Source organism: Rattus rattus, chromosome 16 (genome assembly GCF_011064425.1).
Source record: "Rattus rattus isolate New Zealand chromosome 16, Rrattus_CSIRO_v1, whole genome shotgun sequence".
In the NCBI taxonomy this organism is placed as follows: domain Eukaryota; kingdom Metazoa; phylum Chordata; class Mammalia; order Rodentia; family Muridae; genus Rattus; species Rattus rattus.
The window spans coordinates 9,490,031-9,514,051 of NC_046169.1; the positions used below are offsets into that span (position 1 = coordinate 9,490,031).

The 24,021-nt window shown below is 46.0% G+C and overlaps 1 protein-coding gene across 3 annotated transcripts in view; it reads right to left on the minus strand.

Annotated features, from left to right (window-relative positions):
- The window catches only part of Cyth3 (cytohesin 3), a 91,440-nt gene extending 79,217 nt beyond the window's left edge, over window positions 1-12,223 (minus strand). Inside the window, exons 1-2 of one of the 3 annotated variants that reach the window (XM_032886881.1) lie at window positions 12,075-12,176; window positions 7,803-7,878 (exon numbers count right to left, since the gene is read on the minus strand). Coding sequence is in view for 1 of the 3 variants with exons in the window: in XM_032886879.1 (XP_032742770.1) it covers window positions 12,075-12,108 (34 nt within the window). In the remaining 2 variants the exon portion in view is untranslated. Of the gene's footprint in view, window positions 1-7,802; window positions 8,550-12,074 lie in introns of those variants that run through there. The other 2 variants (XM_032886879.1, XM_032886880.1) reach the window with 2 other exon arrangements.
- Between the last annotated feature and the right edge of the window lie 11,798 nt (window positions 12,224-24,021).

The following is a 24,021-nucleotide window of genomic DNA, read 5'->3' on the forward strand; positions in this document are numbered from 1 at the left end:
TGTCATGTGAGCAGGCCAAACATCTAAAAGACGCTGCGATCCTCTATTTTCCCATACTCTAACACAAACAAAAATGAATTCATTTGTCTGATCTCTTCTCAACTCAGAAAGATTTTAATCTAATTAGCGAAATTTGGCAAAGGGCATTCTTGATCAGTTTCCTTTATTTCCCTTCTGCTGAGAACTAAAAGGGAGTCCTGTCTTCTAACAGAATGCTATGTTGTCAATGCCTGCACCACTATTCCTCACTGAATTAAAAAACAATTATGCTTGACAGAACAGTAATCATAGATGTCTGCCAAATGCAGTTATAAATATATCGTAAGCATACGAAAACATAATTTTGTTTATATATTTTATGTAGAACAAAGTGTTAATCTCACAAAGAAAATATAACCTACCTCAGTTTTAAGAAAGAAAAATACATAATGATTAATATACTTACAGAAAAGGAAAATGCTTTTCTCTCTGCTCTCTACAGCAATGTGATCTTTGCTGAGTGAGAGTGAAGGAAACTTCCCTGCTGCCCTACTGCCTCAGGCCAGTCACCTCTGACTCTAAGAGACACTGCCTCTCTCTTCCTGGCCATTCCAATAAGGAATTTATTGCCCTGTGTGACAGGAAGTGCAGAGACAGCAAGGCTACCAGGGAATTAATCCAGCAAAGTCATCATCTGTAAGAGTGTGGCCTTAGAACTCACCTGGCATAAAGGATACCATGCCTGTAAACTGGCTGGCCATCAAAGCTCAACGACACCCAGTGAATAGAAAGAACCGTATCCCCCCAGGCGGTTATTTAAGGTGGGAAATTGCCTCCAAGAAACCCCTCTACTAACGGACTTCTCGCTGGCCCGCCTCCCTGGGATTGGTGATAAGCAGAAAGGCTAGACTATCAGACTCTGTGGTGTGCTGATGGGGAGATACCTTCTGCACAACTCCTGGTTCTAAGCACGAGGAAGAAAACAGGGTGGACTTGTGACAGGAGACCAGACACAGCAATGCCGACAAGATCCCCAGAAGCAGGGCACGGAGGAGGGACAGGCTGCTCAATCCTTCTCTCCTGCTCCCCTCCCACCAATACCTAGGTCCCGGTTTTATGGCTTCAAATCACAGTATTCCTGAGGTGCTGCTTTACAGAGAAGAAAGGATTACTTAATTCCATCAGCCACCCTATTTAACTTGACTCTAGAAGTAACTGAATAGCTGCAGCTTTAGTGAACCCTCATATTATCAACTGTGGTTGTAAACCTCCAGAATGTGAAATGATAAATGCAACCCAGATGTTCACTAAAAAAAAGAAAGAAAACAAGACTGTGTTTACTTCATAGCAACCAAATAGGCCAGCCCATTTCCTCCTTCCGAGAATCCTCAGGGGACCGCAAGCGCCACTCCAAGAGCATGTGTTTCATATGCATCTGTCCGCAGAAATAGGAAATGCCGCTGTCCAAAGTAAACGGGGAATATTATATGTTCCCATGAAAGTGAATTTAAGACTGCAGTAAGACTGTTTTCTCCAAGTTGCCAAACATCTGGATGAAAACAGGGGGGAGGGAAGTTAGTAATTACCTTTCAGCCATCATCAAAACGCTTAGTTTTATAGCACATTTCTGAGTTTATTTATCAATTACATAAGTATGTTTGTCTGCTGGGAGCTTAGTGCAGGAGCTTTATCAGCCCCTATTTGAACAGTGCTCCCGGTGACGGACTAGAACTGAGACAGCCCAGAAAGTCAATTTGCTCTGTGAAAGTAAATTACAGAATCATCTTGGCCAACTAAGTTGACTTGAGTAGGTCTCTCCTAATATTTACTCAGGGCTGAAAGACATTTATCTGAAATAAAAGCTTACTGGATAGAGTATGCAACATTTCTGAATCCCCTGAGTCTGTCTTATCATGCCATTTGAGAGCCAGACGTCAACTATAAAGTTTATGAGCACAGTTCATTTCAGAAGTCTGATGGAGACAAGAGGCATTTTCCACCCTTACTTAAATCATTTACTGTTTTCCCAAAAAGTCAAAATATTTTATGTATCTTCAGCAGATTTTAGGCTAGGTTGATAAAAATCTACTTTCAAAATGTTTAAAGAGCTGGAGAAATGGCTCAGTAGTTAAGTACACTTACTGCTTTTGCAAAGGACCAAAGTTCAGTTCCCAATATCTATTGGTGGCTCACAACTGCCTTTTAACTCTAACTCCTGGAGAGCAAAATCCTCTCTTGGCTTATGCGCGTGTGCGCACGCGCGCGCGCACACACACACACACACACACACACACACACACACACACACAATTTTAATTTAAAAGAAAATCCCTACTAGATGTGGTGATGTGTTCCCAGAACTCCAGAGGCAGAAGCAGGCTCTATAACTTTGAGGCCAACCTGGTCTGCATAGCAAGTTTGACGCAAAACAAGAATATATAGTTCAGAACTGTCCCAAAAAAGTAGGGGGGAAAAACCAAAGTTTTTTACTTAAAAATTGTCCTGTATTATCACAGTCCTGTATTACAAACTGACAAACCCACTTCCTTCAAAACCTTCCATCAGGTTCTTTAAGCTCATCAACCGCTTTCAGAAGGATGGCTCCGGTCCTGTTGAGACACCTATATTTTCAGCAAGCAATCACTTTTGCTCCCCACACAAACTGATTACTTCAGAAAAATGTCTCTCTCTCTCTCTCTCTCTCTCTCACACACACACATGAATACACACACTCACACACATGAATACATGCACGTGCACACACACATGTGCACACACACATGTGCACACATGAATACACACACAGAGTTTTAAATAATGAAGAGCACAGAAACTCGTCTCAGACAGACACACATGACAACACAGAAGACATGCCCAATTACAAGTAATCAGAGTCCCAGGAGAAGGATCAATGAAGAGACAATGACGGAGAATTCTGCACATCTCATTTAAGATCAGGCCTTAACACAGCCCTACCACAGAGAAAATCAGCAGCATTGACTCATCCTAAGCAGGACAGATTAGAGGGAAGCCACCTCTGGGCCCCGCAGGGCTGAAGGTAAACAAGAAGCCAGCCGAAGGTGAGCTGTGGGCTATGAGCTGTGGAGGGAGCCATACTAGCTTCAAAGGAGCAGCAAGACCGACTGACTTCTCCAGAGGCAGTGGCAGCCCAGGCACAGTAATGGACGAAACAGCCCCTTCCCTTGGAGTAAACTTGGTAACCCACACCTGTACACTCAGTAAAAGCAGTCTTTGAAGGTGGAATAGGCACAGACATTTTTGGCAAAACAAACACATGAACCCTCTCTTTGCTCTCCATGCCTACTCACAGGCGCTAAAAAACAAAAATCACTTTCCAACTGCAAGGTTCCTGCACTGCTAACCCTCCAAACTGTCAGTGTGTCCATTTGAGCCTTCGGAACCCCTTTTTCCTGCTAAAAAAGCAATGTCAGTTACAGCTGAGGGGCTGGAGTGGCGGCTGGAAGGTTGGGAGCACTACCTTCTTCCATAGGTCCTGAGTTCACTTCCCTGCACTCACACAGTGGCTCACGATGTCTACAACGGAACCCAACGCCCTCTTGTAGTGTGCAGACGTAGGTCCAGATAAAACACACCATATTGCGAAAGAAAAAGGGTGCTCCAATGTATCTTACTCCTGAGAGGAGTAGACACTTAAGGTAAGAGCTGGAGCACGGATTCGGACTAAAATGCTGGGGCTGCTGGGAAATCAGAGTAGCGCTCACCAGATCCTGATGAGACGGCAATCTGCTGGAAATCTAGGAAAACCATAACTGCTGGCTGTGATGCCAACACAGACCCAGAAACAAGAGCCTCACACATTTATGAAGAGACACGAGCCTGCCAAGCTCATCTCAGCATTGTCTGTAACCACATCCATAGAAAATCAGCATGTCAGAGCTCAACGCAGGACAAAGACAGACAGAATGTGAGGGAGTCAAAAGAGGCAAACAAAGTCTCTACCATCACCTGGGTCATCTTACATTCGTGTGCAAGTGTCCAAGCAGCCATACAGTCAACACTAGTTTCACCATTAAAAAGGAGACTCACATACATATACACACCTCTGTCATAGCAAGAAAACCACAGGACCTCACGACAAATCCTAATGGCTGCCTCTACTGACAGAAAAGCACAGAGAATAGAATCTGAGCTTGCGGTACAACTGTGACCACACTGACTTGAAACTGGGAGATAGCTCATCCGTGAAGGGCCTGCTGCACAAATTAAGGACCTCCAGCTGAGATCCAGGCATCCAGGAAAAGTCTAGGCAAGATCCTGCATACCTGCAGGCCTAGTGCTGGGGCATCAGAGACAGGCAAATCCCAGGAGCTCAACGGCCAACTGGTGAGCCCTGGGTTCCGTGAGCAACTTTCTCAAAAGACAATCTGAGGGGCTGGAGAGGTAGCTTGGAAGTTAAAAGCAATGGCTGTTCTTCCAAAAGGTCTGGGTTCAATTCCCAGCACTCACACAGCCTGTAACTCCAGCCCCCTGAAGTAGTGCCCTCTACTGGCCTCTGTGGGCATTGCACGTATACACATTGAAGTAAACACAAACATGAAATAAAAATCATTTTTTTAAAGGCAGAAAGCCCTTGAATAGTTCTTTTATAAAAAAAAAAAGTGTGTCTATATGTATGCTATGAGAAACGCAAGTCATTAATCTCTAGCCTCTACATACACAGACATGCATTTGCACATATAGACCATATCGAAATAAGTAAATAATTTTACTGAGGCCTGGTGTACACGGATGCACAGAGCTTTATTTTAATGGCACAGCAGCAGATAATATCTCTTCATGCATACAACCTACATTCTTTTAAATTATTTTATTTTATTGAGACAGAATCTCGATATGTAGCCCTGACTGTTTTCACAGAGTGCTTCCTGCCTCTAACCCCCAAGTGCTCAGATTAAAGGCATAGGCCAAAACGCCTGGCTACAACTTATATTCTATGAGAGAAGTCGACTATAAACAAACACACAATGGGCAGGGGTGCTGCGTACCAAGAAGTGGAATTAGAAGAAGAAACTGAGAGTGGAGAAAAGGGCAAGACTGACATTGGGTGATGCCTGAGGGAGGGCACTGTGCTAAGGAAACAATGCAGTCACAAAATGCTGAATGAAATCAGGAAAGTACCAGGTGCAGCCAGCAGGAAAGGCCTGGGGGCAGCTGAGCAAAGGTCCTGAGGCAGGGGTTACCCGCAGAGACACCAGGAGGTGTCTAGTGAAACAGAAGGTAGTTGGAAATGTTGAGCCAGCAAGAGCTGGGGCTGGGGAGAGAGATGAGCAGCTGCTAAGAGCGCTAGCCGCGTTTGCAGAAGACCGGAGTTCAGGTCCCAGCACCCATGTCAGAAGGCTCACAACCACTTCCCAGGGAGGTCTCTTCTGACCTCTATAGATATACAGGCAGGCGGGCAGGCAGGCGGGCGCACATGCACACACCACAAATTAAAACAAAAAAACTCTTAAAAAAAAAAAAAAAAAAATGGGTTAGGGCTGGAGATGGCTCAGTGGCTAAGAGCACTGACTGCTCTTCCAGAGGTCCTGAGTTCAATTCCCAGCAACCACACGGCGGCTCACACCCATCTGTAATGGGTCTGATGCCCTCTTCTGGTGTGTCTGAAGACAGTGACAGTGTACTCATATATAATAAATAAATAAATTAAAAAATAAAGAAGATGGGCTATACAGGGGCCAGATGTAGTGGCAAACACCTTGGGAGACAGAGGCAAGCAGGTCCCATTGTTTTGTCTCAAAAACAAAACAAACAAAAATCCTACAGACGGGGTCAAGGAGAACAAAAGGGTTCTTTATTAGCATATATTAAAGCACATAAATTAGTGCATATACTAATATGCATTGTATATGCTGGTTTTATATATTATATATTTTACACATACACTAATTTTTCTACTGTAATAGATGCTGGGATACTGGAGTTTAAACAGGATGAGAAGGAGCTGGGTGGGGAGGGTGTTTGAAGGCTAAGGCGGAGACGTGGAAGACAGCATCCTATATTGGCTGGAGTAACCAGGAGGACACTGCTGCACACTGAGATGAGGGACTTAAGTACAATAGTACCTAGAGTCACACCTCATGCTGTCAAGAGCTGGCTACTAATTATATATACTACATGACGGTTTGTCTGTCTGTTCTGAATCTGGGCCAGTCTACAGACCAGGCTGGCCTGGAACTCACAGATGTCCGCCTGCCTCTGCCTCCACTGCACGCAGTTTTTATGGAGACAAGTGGCAGTCCTTCAGCCCTTTTACCACTGCTTCCCTGATCCAGCAGCTGGAATTAACTGTCGCCTGAACCATGGCAACCTCCTCATGGTTGTGCCCTCACCCTGTGCTCTTCCTCCAACCCATTCTTCACTCGGACTGTGACTCTGGGAGGCAGAGGTCGGTGGATCTCTGTGACTTCCAGGCTACAGAGAGAGCTGCAGGACAGCCAGGGATGCAGAGAAACGCTGACTTAGAGAAAAGTAAAGTGAAATAAGAATACAGACTCAAACAAGCACACAGGTAAAAGTTAGTCATGGCTCCACCACCTACAGCAGTGACGTTTGAAACAAAGTACTTAGCTTCCCCTCTCCCTCCGTTTTTGTCTGAAGCTAGTAATACTTGGCAGTGTAGCCAATCAAGATATGTAAAGCACAGGGACAGGATCTGACAAAGCATTATATAAACATTAGATAAACTTACTGAAACAGAAATCCAATGTTGTTGTCCTGTTTGAAATGGGCTTCCTGCACTGTGAGTAAAGCCACACACTGGTCACTGCCTGGCTCAACAGCCCTATAGGCTGACTCTGAAGGAGTCCTTCCTCCAAGAGGCTGTCTAGACCAATGGCTTTCTCCCACCTATAGCACCCTTCTGGTCACCTCTTGATTTCTTTCAAGACATTTAGAATAATTTTCGATTATTTTGGAAATCTTTTAAATCTGTCTCCCCATGCAAACGTAAGTTCCATGAACACAGGAAGTTCACCTGCCTTACTCATGATGACTACCCTTGTGACAAGCATAGAACTGCCACTTGATACAGACTATATCAGACTCTGGATTACAGCTAGAGCATGCTCAATGCATACTTTAAAAGCACCTGTCCATCACAACTCTCAAAAGTAGAGGGGTTCCCAGTGTCTATAAATACAATGAATGCATTAGGGAACATACTGTATTCTATTTAATAAATATTTTATCTTATGGAAATTTCCTCAAAAAAGGAAGTTTTGAGATGTAAATCTCTTTATAAAAAGAGATGTCTTCCTTTCTCTTGTAGGGATAGGTGTGTATTTTATTTTTTGTTTTGAGAGTTTTATCTGGGGATATTTTGTTTTGTTTTTTGAGACAAAGTCTTTCTACATAGTCCTGGCTGATCTGGAACTCACTACGTACATGAGACTCATAGAAATCCACCAGCCTCTGCCTTCTTTACTGGGACTAAAGGTGTCCCTGACCACTCCTGGCTCTGTAGAAACAGTTTCTTGTTTTGTTTTGAGAAGGATTTGTTCTGTAACCCACACTGTCCTAGGACCCACTCTGTAGATCAAGCTGGAATTAAACTCTTTGCAAGCCCCCTGCCTCAGCCTTCAAGCACAGGGATTAGAGGCATCTGCTGTGCCTAACCAAAAAAAAAAAGGCGGGGGGGTTTCTGACTAAAGAGATACTATTTTTCCCAGGAACTTGTTTTCTAATTTTAGCAAGGTGAGGACAGATTTATTTCAACTTTATCCAATTGCAAGAAATAAAAAGGCAGAGAATGAAACATTTCCTCCCCATTTAAGTTCACCAACCTGTCTGAACAGGTGATCACTGTTCTTAGCTCCTTGTCTAACTTTCCAGAAAATGCTCATTCATCTCCCAGCACTTCTTTAGAAAGAAAGGAAGAGAGAGAAAAAAAAGAAGCTAGCATAGAATACGTATTTTCATACTTTGCTTCTGTAATTTAGCAAAACATCATGGAGGTCTGTCTGGATCAACTCAGTGGCCTCTTCCCTCAACTCTGTAGCTTCAGTCACCATCCCCTATATTAAGAGTGTATTCTCTCAAGTTTTCTGCTAATAGACATTCAAGGCAATGAAGAATCTTTTGCTTTTATTGCCTCACGCAAATAAAAATGTATTCCGCTGTTAAATTCCTAGAGCTGCACTGTTGGATCTGAGGTCTTACTGTGTGATTTTAGAAGATATGGCCCGGCATTTCCCGTAGATATCAGGGTCTAAACAGGGTAAACAGTCATCTCTTTAAGGTTCTAAAGTAGAGGGAAACTGGCCTAGGGAATTGGTTATGCATGTGACAGAAAAACAGGAAACAGTAAGACAACCCAGAGACCAGGAGGAGCCACAGGCTCTCCCTTCTGTTGGGAGGCTAAAGGCAGAAAGCATTTCCAGAGCTCGGAGGTTAGGAAGGACGGGAGCTAGAAAAGCAGAGGCCCTGTGGCTGGGGCAGGAGCCTAAATAAAGGAAGAGCAGCTGCAGAGACACGGCCTGGGGCAAGAACATTTACAAGAGAACCTGGTTTCTCCATTCTTTCAGCCTCCAAACTCCCAGACCCAGCCTGGCAAGACCATTCACCTCATTCAAGAAGACTCATTCGAGAAGAGTCATTCCAGAGTCTTCGAAATGCACCAGCAGGACAGGGTCCCTCCCCAAGGCAAGGGCAAGAAACAGATCCAAGCCAACAGGACCCGGAGTACATTAACCCTTCTTGAGACGGTGACTAATCTGTACTGCCGCCAGCGAAGGCTAAAATGGCCTTAACACACTGTTTTCAAACTTGAGGCTTAGCACTTGTCTGACAGGTGAAAGTTGAGATCTCTCAGTCTAGCTCACCTTCATGTTTACTGAGAACCCTGAACTTCAGAGCACCTGAGCACAAACTGCCCACATCCACCCAGATGGGAACGCATCCGGTACAAGGCAGGCCCACCCCTCAACCTGTCCCAGTGGCACACTCAGAAACTGGGATCTCCTGACGGCTCGGAGCCAAACTAGCCAGTTACTTTCTAAGTAGAGGCCTAGTTCAAGAACTGTTCTAGAAGACCTGAACGGTACCAAGTGCCAAGGCAAGGGAAAACACCTTCTCTGCACTCTGCACACAGTCCAAGGAACAATGTGTTCCTGTAATCTCGTACCCCACTCGCCCCTCCTTGTAACCGCCTTCCAGCCATTCATGCGCCATCCTTCCCTTATCGAGCACTGCAAAGAACAAATAATGAAAGCCTGGACAAGAAGTTCAGTTATAAAAACGACCATCCCTGAAGTCCTTTCTGCCTGACCAACGCACTAACCATAAAGAAAACCCTGCCAGTCACCTTCCCCTCTGCTCTAACTCTAGCAGGCGCAAGGCCCTGGGTTCGGTCCCCCGCTCCAAAAAAAAAAAAAAAAAAAGGTCTCTCCTATACTCTAATGATACGACAAATAACGCTATGCTTTTAACAGCCTGGCACTGAAACAATTTTATCAAAGGGCTAACAAAAGAAAATAAAACAAAACAAAAACAGAAAAAGGATATATATGTGCATATATATATATATTTAACTTCAAATCTCCACAGATCAAGAATCATACAGAAGCCATCAAGTTCACACAATAACTCACATTTCAAAATTATGAGAGATCCTCACTGGGTTCAAAGTTAAATACTCTAAGATGCCAAAGCACCCATAAGTATCTTTCCACAATGTGAGCAGGAAAGATTTTTTTTTTTGATAAGCTGAATCAATAAAAGTTAAAAAGCCGTTTTCTATCACATAGCACACTGTCTGGCATTCCAGCAGGGAAAGAAAAAAAAAATCAATAAATCTCTTTGTTGTCAAATGTTCCAGGAAGGTGAATTAAATCACGCTGTATGTTTAAAATATCCACATCTTTTATAAGCAGAGACTTTTTTTTTTGGTCTAAATTTGAAAGCATGTGTTCTTATTCAAAAAACCTGGGAAATATAAGAGAAAATCCATAATGACAGCATTATTTACATTGTTTAGAATGTATAAAAGAACTGCTTGTCCTTGGTAACTTTTTAAAACTGCATGTGTGCCCAAGCTTGTTGCTGCTTGCCTGAGGAGATCCGAAGACAACTTGTGGGCAGCAGTGCCCTCCTCCACCATGTGGCTCCTGGAGAGTGAGCTCCAGCTGTCAATTTGTAATGTCTCCCTGAAGTAACCTTACCTGGTCCAGGTTACTGTGTCTCATTTTTTAACTGTTGGCCATGACAGTGCAGTATCATTGAACTGAACATCTTTTTTTTTTTTTATTTTAAGAGTGTTTCTCTGGTACATTAATATATCCAGAGACATTAATGGTCCAGAGATAGCTTTAAGCCTTTCTGCTACTTTAATATTGACCTTTATTATACTTCTCAAATTCCAGGGACTGCTGAAACACATTGGCTTCTAAGTTTCCCCCACTGTATCTGCTTTTACCTTCAAATCTTTCACATGTTGACTCAACAGACTGCAGCACCTGCAAAGCCGTCCCCAATTCAGCTTCCTGGATTCCAATGTCCAATTGCCACTGTCCTGTCTTTTCTAAACTATGTCAAACTGTGATATAGGCGAAAGGCAAGGCATCCACAGGGATCCAGTGCCTCCAGCCCGGCAGCCGGTCTGTAGGAGGGTTTGCAACTGGGCTCTTTCTTTTCACAAACAAAACACCCACTCGGTGCCACTGTGCTACCCCTGGCTTTTACTATGAGAACTGAACTTGGCAAATGCCATGAGGAGTGCCAACTTCCTACCAGCCCAGCCACCCCGTTTCTTTCACAGGGAAGAAAAAAAAATCTGAGAAGCTCTGGAATTCTAGAAGGCACCTTGATTAACCACTTCACGGGGAAGTCTTCAATATTGCTGATTCTTACAGGCAGCTGCTCCAGCAGCCTGTAATTAAGACTTTTTTTCCCCCTAAACACTCCCTTATTACATGGGATTCTGATCATTCTGTCAGCAAAAAGGAAGATCGTTACTCAAAGTCAAGACAGCTTCAACTTGGGGTGTTTGGGTAAAAATGATGGGTACATTATTAACCCCTTGCTTTCTCGATCAAAGACCCACTCAACGAATGGGAACTCTTAATGTTTTGGGAAACCAAATTCATGAAATGACACAACAGGAATTTGTAATCCGTTGAGTAATTTGCAACCAGCACATCTGCAGGAGGACAGAATTCAAAGTCAGGCACATAGAGCCTGAGCAACACCGAGAACTGATAACCCACCTCAGGAAGGGTGTCTGACACACACACCTGTCCTGGAGTCTTACAGCCTTGTTGGCTGTGGCTCCCGCTTCCCACCCTCGGCTTTAGAGAGATCCCACCTGACCCCTTTAATTTCTTAATTATATTTTCCATTTGGTGGTGTTGTGAACAAACTCAGGGCCATGCTAGACAATTATTCTATCATCCAGCTATTTGCCCCCCTCTTTATTTTTGCACCCCACCCCTTCTCTGTAGCATTTTTTTTTTCCTATTTGATAAAAATGCATACTCAGACCTGGACTGGAGCTGCCTGTCCCTCATGTCCTTTAAGCCATTCCCAACGAGTACTTCTGATCTAAAACCCGGAGACATGGTTATGACTTCCAACCTTCCTCCTCTCCCCCGGACCGATCCAACAGACCCCACCCCCGGGCCCCAAGGCGTCCAAATTGAAAACTTTCCCCTCCCCATCCACGAGCTCCCAAGCTCCAGACACCTGAGGAGAGCTGAAAAGGAGAGGGGCCCGTCCGAAACAGCTGGACTAGGGAGGGCGTGGACGCCCTTGGCAATGAGACGCTGGGAAGGTCGCCCCGCAATGTGCCCCCATCTCGGAAAGGCGACCCGGAGCTGGGCAGCGAAGACCCTGGCCTCGAACCCGCGACCCGCGACCGCGCTGGGCGACGACCCTGCGGTCTCCGACTTGTCCTCTCACCAGCGCTGCGAAGCCCGCGTCCCGGCCTTACCCCGAGCACCTCCCCACGGTCGCCACCAACCCACCCGACACCCGGCCCCACATCTCAAGCCAGGGCTCTCAACAGCGCGACCCCCGGCCTCAGGGCCGCCCAGAGAGCCGGCCACACCTCCATCACTCACCGCTGCCGCCCTCACCGCCACCGCCTTCGTCCATCTTGAGGCCACTCCCAGCCAGCCGGCGAGCCCGGAACCGGCGGGAGCGACTGGGCTGAAAGCCGGGACTAGGAGAAGTGGTCGCGGCGAGAACGGAGGAGCTCCTCAGCGTGCGCGGCCCGGGTCGCGGCCGGGCCTCCACGGAGGGCCGGGCGGAGCCTCGCTGCTCCGGCGCCGTCACGTGACAAAAACCACGCCCCCTCTGTCGGTGTGGGCGGAGACTAGACGCCGAGTGGTCCCGCCCTCCAGACTCCGCCCGGCCTTGCAGTAGCTGCAGTAGCTGCTTAGCCTAGAGACTTGGATCCTGCAGCGCTGCACCCTCCTTCGAACCTGGTGTCTGCCCCTCTAGAGCATCCTGGAGAGGAAGCCGTGTCTATCAGGAGCACGAGGACGCCCCGCTCTACAAAACCAGATGGCTATGTTGCGACTCGCAAGTGCATGGAGTAGGGGAGTGGGAAAAGATCTGGAAGGGAAGGCTGATGATGATTGGCTCAACGAAAAGAACTAACTATAAGTTTTACTGTGACCGCAGCATGCATGGGCGTCCAAACATGACATACACACAGTAATAATTGTGTGAGGAGATAGTTCTGTTGTTAAGAGCACTCGCTGCTCTTGAACAGGGCCAAAGTTTGGTTTCCAGCACTCACAGAACCCTTGTAACTACAGCTCCAAAAAGGATCAGATACTTCTGGCCTCCAAAGACACCTGTACTCATATGAGCGTTATCTGGAACACTCTTCTTGCCTTCAACGACACCAGGCATGCTTGTGGTGCATACATACACGTGGGCAAAACACCTATACACACAAAATAAATTAAAACAAACTTTTTTGAGATAGGGTTTCTCTGCATAGCCCGCAATATCATGGAACTCTCTCTGTGTACCAGGCTAACCTTCGACTCAGAGGTCTTCCTGCCTCTGACACCCGAATGCTGGAACTAAAAGGATGAGCCAAGGGGTTGGGGATTTAGCCCAGTGGTAGAGCGCTTGCCTAGCAAGCGCAAGGCCCTGGGTTCGGTCCTCAGCTCCAAAAAAAAAGAACAAAAAAAAAAAAAAAGAAAAAGAAAAAGAAAAGGATGAGCCAACATGCCCAGCTAAATAAATCTTTTTTTCAAGTGTTTATTTTAAAAAATAATTTTAAAAATAATAAAAATTGGGTGTGATGGCAAACACCTTTGATGACAGCAAGCAAATCTCTATGAATTCTTTGTGGGCTTGGTCTATATAGTGAGTTCTAGGTTAGCCAGAGATACCTAGTGAGTCCCTGTCTGAAATAATAACAATAATAATAACTGTCATCATCATCGTCTGAAAATGAGCCCGCTGTGAAGAAGCCTCTCCCTTTCCCCACCTCCTCCCTTCTTCATCCTCAGGATGTTAGGGTAATTCCAGCCTTTTATCCTTTGGTGTATAATGAAAATGGAGTCTCGTTTTCCTGCGGATTGGATGCATTTTAAAATTAACAAAGTATCGAGGTTTGTAAATGAATGTAGTCATGACGTTGAACCCTAATCCCACTCCAGCACAGCTGGGGCCCAGCTCTCAAAAAGCCTGATTACAGGGGTTGGCCGGCCTGGCGTCAGATGCCCTTGGAGTTGAGCTTTAGTCTCTCTTGGGTTGCTGCCAGCTGCCCTGGATTTATGATGCAGTGGGAGCTCTGAATTCAATTTCCCGTGGGCACAGCCCAGGGCTGGGCAGACCGCCTCGGTTCGTCCCTGTTCCAAATCTATGGCTTGCTTCTCTCAGTCCATATGTCTCGTTTCCAGTAACCTCTCCTTAGCATTGCATGTGTACCCTCCCGAGCCTTTCTGCTCGAATTAAATTGCATTAAAGAAAAGCAAACATTATAAGGGAGGAGATGGTTCGTCTGTAATAAAATTTCCCAGCAACTGTTTCATATTTACAAATTGCCCGTTGAATCAAAGGATGCTTCCTCCATCGTCCATCTGTCAAAGCAGACAGCCTTCACCTTTTGCTCAAGGTTAAAGGATGATTTCAAAGAGTCCAATTTCCTGATAACCTCAAGAATTATAACCCCGGATATTCTGCTGCTTCCTAGACTGTAAGATAGGCTTCTGCAAGCTGATGAGATGTTTAGCTGCTTGTGACAAATCCACAGAGAAATGGTCTGAGAGTCAGAAGATGCAGGTTCAAGTCCTGATGAACAAAACTCTGGCTTCCTGATCCTGTTCCGGGCCATTTTGTTATCTCAAGATAACCGCTTCTGAGAAAAAAAAAAAAACAACAGCACTCTTTGAAAATGATAATGTCCCAGGGTGGAGCTTTGAACTCAGGTTCATCAATTATAAATGCTTTTCAATATTAATCCCTGGGCTGGGCTGGCAAGATGGCTCAGAGGGTAGAGGTGCTTGTTGCCGATTTAATAAATTCAATCTCCGTGACCCACAGGTAAAAGGAGAGAATGGACGCTAGCAAGTTGTTTTCCGACCACTCCACATGTGTGCCATAGCACACCCATGCACACATTCATACATATATGCACACATAGTGATCATGAAATATATATATTTAATATATATTATAATGTAATACATAATATGATATATTAGTATTAATTCAAAATGCTTCTATTTCTTAGATTGTGGCCAATAGGTACATCTCTCAGAGTCCAAATCTAGAAAACTGCTTCTGATATCACCCAATCCAATCCCATTAGCATAATGGATACACGAGTTATTCGTAAGCACCGTGCATTCTCCCCATGGGTGAGCCTAAGCCCCAATTTTGACAGAGCCTGAAAGAGTGTTGGGAGAAAAGATGGCTCAGTGTGCCGGGTAGTGATGGCGAACGATTTTAATCCCAGGTCTCGGGAGAGAGAGTTAGGCAGGTCTCTGAGTTCGAGGCCAGCCTGGCCTACATAGCAAGTTCCAGGACAGCCAAGGGCACACAGAGAAACTCTGTTTCAAAAAACGAAAACAAAACAAAAGAACATTGGGGGAATGATAAAGGCTGTGGGTGTCTTCTCTGCTGTTTCTTAAAGGAACCAGAAGGCCTTCGAAATTCACAGGTATCAATACCAAGAAAAAAATTGGATTTTTTTAAAAGTAATGTTTTCTGGTATTTCATAAGTCAGACAAAGATAGCTGTTGTGCCTTCAATATTCGGACATGTAATGCTCTCGTTAGTCACTAAGACACTCAATGACAGCTGGTTTTGAGTGGTTTTCTCAGATGTTAAATCTTTTTATTATATTTGTTTATTTGTAGGGTGCAGTGCATACAGGACAAGGCACTGGTGTGAAGGCGAGAGGACAGTTACAGGAACCGTCTCTCCCCTTCCACCTTGTGAGTCCTGGGATTTAACTCAGGTTGTCAAGCTTGATACCAGTGCCTTCAGTAGTGGGCCAGCCAGGGTACTGAAAATTTTCCAAGTAAATTTTTAAGTAAAAGGATTCTTCTGAAAAAGAAGAATGAAAAGGCATCCGACATCCTCCAAGATAATTATAGTGACTACAATGATCACATTGTTCAATTACTGCGTCAGAAAACAGATCCACGTACCACTTTATCTTTTTACATTTTCTTCATTGCATATGTGGGGGGGGGGCACTCCCGTGACGCTCGTGAGTTGATTCAAGAGTTGATTCTCTCTTTCTACCGTGTGGGTCCTGGGGAATAAAACTCAAACTCTCATCCAGGGAATAGAACATGACAGTAGGCATCTTTACCCACCGAACTACCTTACCTACCCTTAGGCACCTCTTAAATCCCAGCCCTCGGGACTCAGAATACAAAGATGAAAAAGAGTAAGCTTTTGTCTTCCTGGGATTGGTGGACCAGAAGGGGGAAAGTCATCAAGGAAGTCATTATATAAATATTTTCCAATCCCAGCCGTCCCCGCCCCGCTCTGGTTCAAGGGAGCCCAGGACAGATGCTAAGTACCGACTCTCACGTTATAATCCCTCTCCTATTTATAACCGTCCCTGCGTTGGCGGGTTCGTGCCTTACTGGCTGTTCAGTCTTGCGGAGATTGTAATCTGTCTCTACAGTCTCCCTCGGGGTGTGGCCATGTAAGAAGGGGAGAAAACACCAGTTAATTGCTGGAGGGACAGATCATGAGAAGTGGAAGACACTCTGAAAACATGTTGAAACCCATTCATCAGTCTCTTAACTATGGAGGAAGTAGCTGAAGAAATCAAGAATGTGCACATTCCATCGAGCTTGGGATTTTTTTTTTTTTAATACATTCATCTTTCTCTTGCCCAAGGAAGTCTGTGAAAGCAGACAGAAGCCTCTTCTAGAACTTAGGGCACAACAGCCAAGGCCTATCTAAATCAATTTTTTTTCTCTCCCTCCCTCCTTCCTTCCTTTCTTCCTTCCTTCCTTCCTTCCTTCCTCCCTCCCTCCCTCTCTTCTATCTCCTTTTCTTTCTTTCAAGTGGCCCAGGGTGGCCCTGAACTTGATACACAGCCAAGGATGACCTTGAACCACCAATCTAGAGCCTTCTGGGATTAATCAGTGTCTAATTCCTCTCTCTGTGTCTCTGTTTTTCTCCCTCCCTCCCTCCTTCCCTCTCTCTCTTTTTCTTTCTCCCTTTCTGTCCTAACAGCATCTCCTGTGTAACCCAGACTGGCCTCAGTGGCCTCCTTCCAACCTTCTGGATGCAGGAATTAGCAGACATGCACCGTTACTCTCAGATGCCCTCTTCCTTTGGCCCTTTTCCTCTTTGCATGATCAGGAAAAAGACCGCCCACACTGCCGAGCTCTGGCTGAGGCCAGATCCCGGACAGAACAGTTCCCAGCTCCTTTGATAACAGTCAAAGAACGCAGACACAGTGGTGACAACCAGCAGACCGAGACTGGACTAATAGGTTACATGTGGTCAGGGGTCTGGTCCAGTCTGGAGAACGCACAGAGAGGAAGCCGGCTAGCTCCCTGTGGGCTCACAGTCACGAAAGGAAAAGTAATGGTTTCCAAAAAAAAAAAAAAAAAAAAATCTAATTTCACCTAGGAATAGAGAGGATCTTGAACAGATTAGCAAGCTCCAGGCTCCACTCTGCCCAAGCAAACAGGAGGATTTTATGTGGCAAGTCACAGCCTTCATTAAATTTTCAAAAGCCCAGACACTGTCCTTCGAGCTCTGCCTTTCCCAGTGTTCAGTGCCATCCACCTTGGCCTCATTTCCCCCTGGAATCCAGCGTTGACATCAGTTCCCCGGCCTCACATTACCGGGGGCAGCTTCATTGGCTTAAGACTGATTCCTTTTCTTCATTTTTTATTCTTCAGGAACAAAGGTGGCCAAATTTTCATAGTAAACTTGGAAAGAAACTTGGGAACTGGACTGTGTGCTATTCTAATTGTTTGTCCTTGACAGCAAGGCATGCTAGGCAGCTTATTTTTTTTTTCTTTTTTGTTAAGCAATTATTTCGTTTACTGACTCTTGTTATTATAACTTAAATTGTCTTCTACAATACTAAAATGCTGTGCTTTTTAAAATTTTGCTTCTTTTGTCTGTTTTCATTTGGTTTTTAAGAAAGGATCTCTAGGGGCGGCTATACCTTACCACCCCATCTTGATCCTTTGTGGCTGCAATTACAGGTGGGCCACTATACCCATCAGACAGTTATTTAGGTGAATTTTGGGGGCATCCAAACTCAAGTTATCACGACTGCACAGAAAATACCCTAACTGCTAAGTCATCTCTCCAGGCTAGGCCCCAAACCCAGCTTTTTTGAGACAGAATGTCTGCAGTTGCTGCCTCTGAACTGAAACATTCAGAAATAAAACCTGCAGGTCCCAGGAAGTTCCTGAAACTTAAGAGTATTCTCAAAATACCCTCCCCCAACCAGGTTATGTAAGCAGTGAGAATTTCTGGGAAAGAACACACACCTAGGAGCTCCAGGGAAACAGCTTTTCCTGATCATAGTAGAGTGGGTTTTTGCTGACCCAGCTGCCTTTGAGTCATTCAAACTCCTATAAGTAACCTAAATAAATTCACTGATTTGCTAGGCAAGACTATGTGTGGAATCCTTTCTGTCACCATTGCTTTATCAGGAAGTGAATAATGGTGGGGTTTTTTTGTTTTGTTTTTGTTTTGTTTCATTTGGTTTTTTTTGCTTTTTTTTTTTGTTTTTTGTTTTTTGTTTTTTAATGTCTTCTTGGGAATACTAACCCAACATTAACTTATGAAGTCCCTCAAATCATAATTCTCCTGCTTCCACCCACTAAATGGGTACCAGCATGCTAACCTGGATAATATTGTTATTATCTTTATGTAGTTCATTGTTTTTATACTTTGCTCCTGACCTACTGGGAAAAAAAAACCTAATTTTCACATACAAGAAGTTAGGTCACTGTATGTGGTACACAGCTTAAAGCTATATCATCGGATACTGTCCTGGAGTTCAGAGTGTCTAATCAGTTAGGGGACTAAAGGGGTGAAGGGTGAAATGACAGATATAAGACATAGAGCATATGTCTGTGATTAAGGCCATCTACGCAGAAAGTGTACTCCTTGCCATCAAATGACAGGATGCTAAATGGCCCTGTCCTGTAAGAACTGTGATTCAAGAGGGCTTAACTATAACCCAAGCAACGGTGAGTCCACAATTTGGCCTCTAGGAAGGGAAGCCAATCATGAGATCCGGCCACGTCACAGCCAGTATGCCTTTGGGTCCTGTCCATGAAACATCGCATAGTACCACCATTGGTACCAGGATAGCCTGTACTTGCCCATCAGAGGGACGGGTCACTGTTCCTTGGCTGTGACAATCCCCTTGTGCAAAGTGCTTCACTTTTCTGTGCCTTAGTCTTTATAAAATGAGACCAACAACAAGTTCTAGCTCAGAAAGGCACTGTGAGAAACTGCCGGTGGCCATGGTGGGTGTATGCCTATAAGCCCAGCACTTGGTAAACTGAGGCGAGAACATCAAGTTCAAGGTCAGGACCAGGAAGAGCACTGGCTGTTCGTCCAAACAACCTAGATTCCATTCACAGCACCTACAGGGTAGCTCACAATTGTATATAGCTCCAGTTCCAGAGGATCTGATGGCCATTACTGGTCTAAACAGGTAGGAGGCATGTACATAGGTCACAAATATACCTGTACGTATATATGTGCAGGCAAGCCACCGTTACACATAAAAATTGAATTAATTATCCAAGCTCTCTCCTCTGCTCTCTAGAGAGCATCCTGAGTTCCTAAACCCCTGGTCCTTTGTTCTGAATGGGCAGTAGCCCAACATAGGTTTGTACCCGGAAGCTGTTGCTCTGGAACCGGATATATCTTTTGGCTTCAAAGATTAGGACCAGGGCTTCCTAGTGCGCACTGCAGACATCACAAGCAGTAATTCCAGGGTCCCAGACTGTAATCATAGTTACTCAGCAGGCTGAGGCAGGAAGATTGAAAGTTCAAGTCCAGCTTGTGTTATGGAGAAAGTACAAAACCTGTCTAGGCAACTTCATGAGATTCTGTCTCAAATAAGATTACTAGGAATGTGGTAGAGCTCCTGCCTAGAATCCCTCAGAGTGTGGCTCAGTGGTAGAGCCCCTGCCTAGAATCCTCCAGTGAGGGGCTGGGGGCGTGGCTCAGTGGTAGAGCCCCTGCCTAGAATCCCCCAGTGAGGGGCTGGGGTGTGGCTCAGTGGTAGAACCCCTGCCTAGAATCCTCCAGTGAGGGGCTGGGGGCGTGGTTCAGTGGTAGAGCCCCTGCCTAGAGTCCTCCAGTGAGGGGCTGGGGCATGGCTCAGTGGTAGAGCCCCTGCCTAGAATCCCCCAGTGAGGGGCTGGGGCATGGCTCAGTGGTAGAGCCCCTGCCTAGAATCCCCCAGTGAGGGGCTGGGGTGTGGCTCAGTGGTAGAGCCCCTGCCTAGAATCCCCAGTGAAGGGCTGGGGTGTGGCTCAGTGGTTGAGCCCCTGCCTAGAGTCCCCCAGTGAGGGGCTGGGGCATGGCTCAGTGGTGGAGCCCCTGCCTAGAATCCCCCAGTGGGAGGCTGGGAGTGTGTGGCTCAAGGGTAGAATATTTGCCTAACATGTCAGGCCCTGGGTTCATTCTACAGTAGCACAAAAAAAAAAGTAATTTATACAAATTTCTGATTGCAGATGCAGCAAGCGACATACAAGTGACACGGGTGAACATCGTATGTGAAACAAACGTAAGAAGTCCAGACAGACTCCGGACGGACGTAAGGACCCTGGGAACACGGTCATCTTCTCTCTGCCTAGACATTCAGATGCTCAGAAATGCTAACTGGCATATAGGGGTCTGAGTGGGGAGTGGGGGAAAGTGCCAACAGCAACGACAAAAGGGCTGCTCTCTTCAGCCAAGACCAGGAAAGGCGTAGCCGGGCAGGACCCAGAATGTTTAGACGATAAAGCTCAGCCCCCACCACCCTGCTCCCACCATAAAAACAAAAGGCTGAGTAGGGAGCCTGTCCCCCACCCTCGAAGGGCTGCCAGGACACGTGACAGATCCATGCCTCCCTCCCCGAAGCCCAAACAATGAAATGGGTTTGATTCTAGCTGCAAAGTCAATGAGGTCCCCCTCCTGCCCGTTGAGGCGGCGATGTATGGGAAGGTGGAGGGGGAAACTCAGGACTTCCCCTCACCCGCCAAGGCCTAGGGATATCCAGAAAGCCCACCCACACTCAGACACAGGAAAGTAATCCCACAACCAGAAACAGCAACAGGAGTCAGGTGGAACACTCAACTTCCAACCGCAACTATTCCTGACGAGAAGACGCCCCGCTTTGACAGAATAATTCTAAGACCTAGAGTCACCTAACATGTACTTGGTGAAAATCACTTATCAAGACCTTAGCATAGGGGTTGGGGATTTAGCTCAGTGGTAGAGCACTTGCCTAGCAAGCGCAAGGCCCTGGGTTCGGTCCCCAGCTCCGGAAAAAAAAAAAAGAAAAAAGAAAAAAAAAAAAGACCTTAGCATAGTTGTGTAATCTCTCTCCAACGCCTTTCAGTTATTATTAATCTGCCTAATTTGTCCTCATCTGTGACTAGAGTCATAGAGAAATAATATCCTTTGACTCTGTCACTTTATTTATTTATTTATTTATTTATTTATTTATTTATTTATTTATTTATTTTTGCACAGCATCTCATGTAGTCCAGGCTGGCTTTGAACTCACTCTGACTGAGGATTAATACTCTGAACTTCTGGTCTTCCTGAACCAGCTGCTGGGAACAGAGCTAGCCACTCTGCCAATGAAGCTACAAGCCTAGCCTCTTCTATTCCTACCCCATCTCCACCAGTGCCCCCCCCCCTTTTTCAGACAGGGTCTCACACTAAATAGCTCTGGATGTCCTGGAACTCTCAGAGACCTGACTGCCTCTGTCTTCCAAATGCTAGGATTAGAGATGTGCTCCTCAGTAGCGGGCTATTTTCTACCCTTTGAATGACCTCAAACCCAAGAAGATCCTCCTGCCTCAGCCTCCTGGGTGCTGGGATGACAGGGTACCCACCATGCCCAGCTGAAGAGAATCTTGCTAGCAGCATCACATGGAGAAAGCAAAGTTTTATGTGGAAGCTGTGTTGGTTCTGTCACTGTAGCTGCTTCTCCGGGAAAACGAATCCCCTGTTTGATCTGCAGCTAAAGGTCTTCTCCAAAAAGAAAGAGGGACGCTCCTTCAGTCGGGCAGTATTTTTCTGCCATTGAAGGAGGAGTTGAATAACAAGCAAACAAAAACACTTTCTAGTGGAGACACGGGGTCAATGCAGTGCCTGGGGCACCTTCTTCCCCTGGAGCCCGCTCTCAGTCAGAAGGCTCCTGGGAGCACCATAATCACCGCTTTTCCAACCTCCTCCACAAGGCCAAGTTCAAAGGAGACAGAGAGGGGGCTCACTCTGAGGCACTCTGAGAAGCTAAAAGAATGGATTAATGTCTACAAAGACTTCCCATTCCTCTAAATGTCTGTCCCGCCCCCTCCCCCTTTGCTCCTCCTCACTTGTGTTTCTTTGTTGTTGTTTGGTTGGTTGGTTTTGCTTTGGTCTTTGTGACAGGGTTTCTCTGTGTAGCCATGGCAATCCTGGAGCTTGTTATGTGGACCAAGCTGGATGGCACCACACTCTGCCTCCTGATTACGGTCTAAAAAGAAAAAATTCTTTCATTGTTCTTGTATCTCAGTACGTGTGTGATATATTTGTATGACATGTATGCACACGTGTCTGTGCAGATGTACACCCGTGGCGCTCACAGAGGCCAGGGAGGATGTTGATATCCAACTTCAGCATATCCGGTTTTATTGGACCGAGACCAGGGTGTTTCACTAACCCTGAAGCTAGGATGGTACCCAACCTATGTCCTTGTCCCCTCCCCCAAAGTACACACACACAGACACACACACACAGACACACACACACACACACACACACACACACACACACACACACAATCATGCCTGGAATTCATTTTTGTTTTGTTTTTTGAGACAGGGTTTCTCTGTGTAGCCCTGGCTGTCCTGAAACTCACTCTGTAGGCCAGGGTGGCCTCCAACTCACAGAGATCCACCTGCCTCTGCCTCCAGAATGCTGTGCTTAAAACCACGTGCCACCACCACCACCCGGCTCATGCCTGGCTTCTTAATTTGGGGACTGAGATTGGTGCTTATGAGTCATTGCTCCAACCCCTCCCTTGGCTTTTCTGTTTTTGTCTTCCCGTGTACCCTAGCCTGGCCTTGAACTTGCCATCTGTCTGCCTCTTAGATGCTTTGATTATAGGTATTTTCACTGCCTGGCTCCTTTCTCTCTGGGACTTAGCACACAAAACGAGCGACTAGAGGCTTAATTCCGCCCATTCCCAGCAAGTCCATCAACACCACCAAAGTCACCGCCACCGCAGCTCCCTTACTTTTCAGGATCTTCTGGAGACTAAGCTCAGTTCACACTCTCCCTGGAGCCCTCCCAGAATCCTCCCATATTCACCAAACAGGACAGATATTGTCCCTGTTAGAGCCTGGGAAGTGAGACTCCCAGACAGTAACTCGTCTAGGACCACACAAGATGACAGGAGAGGAGCCAGCAAACATATTGCTTCCACTGGCCCTGTGCCTCTGGAATCTAGTTCAGTCTCAGCAAATGTCTTTTGCCTTTTCTTTCCCCCCTCATTCTTCCTTCTCTAACCCCCGGTGCTGGAGATGAAGCCCAGGACATGGGCATGCTAGACAAGCACTCTAGAGATGAGCCCTGCTCCTAGGCTGCCACTGAAAGGCTCTACCACTGAGCCACGCCCCAGCCCCTCATTGGGGGATTCCAGGCAGGTGCTCTACCACTAAGCCACGCCCCCAGCCCCTCACTGGGGGATTCTAGGCAGGGGCTCTACCACTGAGCCACTCCCCAGCCCCTCACTGGGGGATTCTAGGCAGGGGCTCTACCACTGAGCCACGCCCTAACTCTTTTTTTTTTCACTTATTCTGAGACCGGGTCTCACTAAACTGACTAAACAGGCCCTGAATTCACTCTGTATCCCAGAACTTGAACTTGTGATCCTCCTGCCTCAGTCTCTGGGGAGTTAGGATTCCAGGCCTATGCCACCAGGCAGAGCTTTTTCCTTATCTTCTGTCATGCCCCCACCCCCCCAGACAGGGCTTCTTTCTGTAACCCTGTAGCTCTGACTGTCCTGCAACTAATTCTGTAGACCAAGTTGGCTTAGAACTCACAGAGATCTGCCTGCTTCTGTCCTCTAAGCGCTGGGATTAAAGGCATGCACAACCACATCTGACTAGTGTCCATTCATGTTCTGTAGCTATTTCTGTCTAACTAAATTGTCTCTCTCCTAGAAGGTGGACTGAGACTAAGGATGCAAATGATACTTATAAAGCACAGGAAGTAAACACATAAGTCTCAGGAAGCTCCTGAAACTTTTAACACACACCAAGCACAAACATACAGAGACACACAAAAACACACAGGTATACACACAAACATACAGAGACACACACA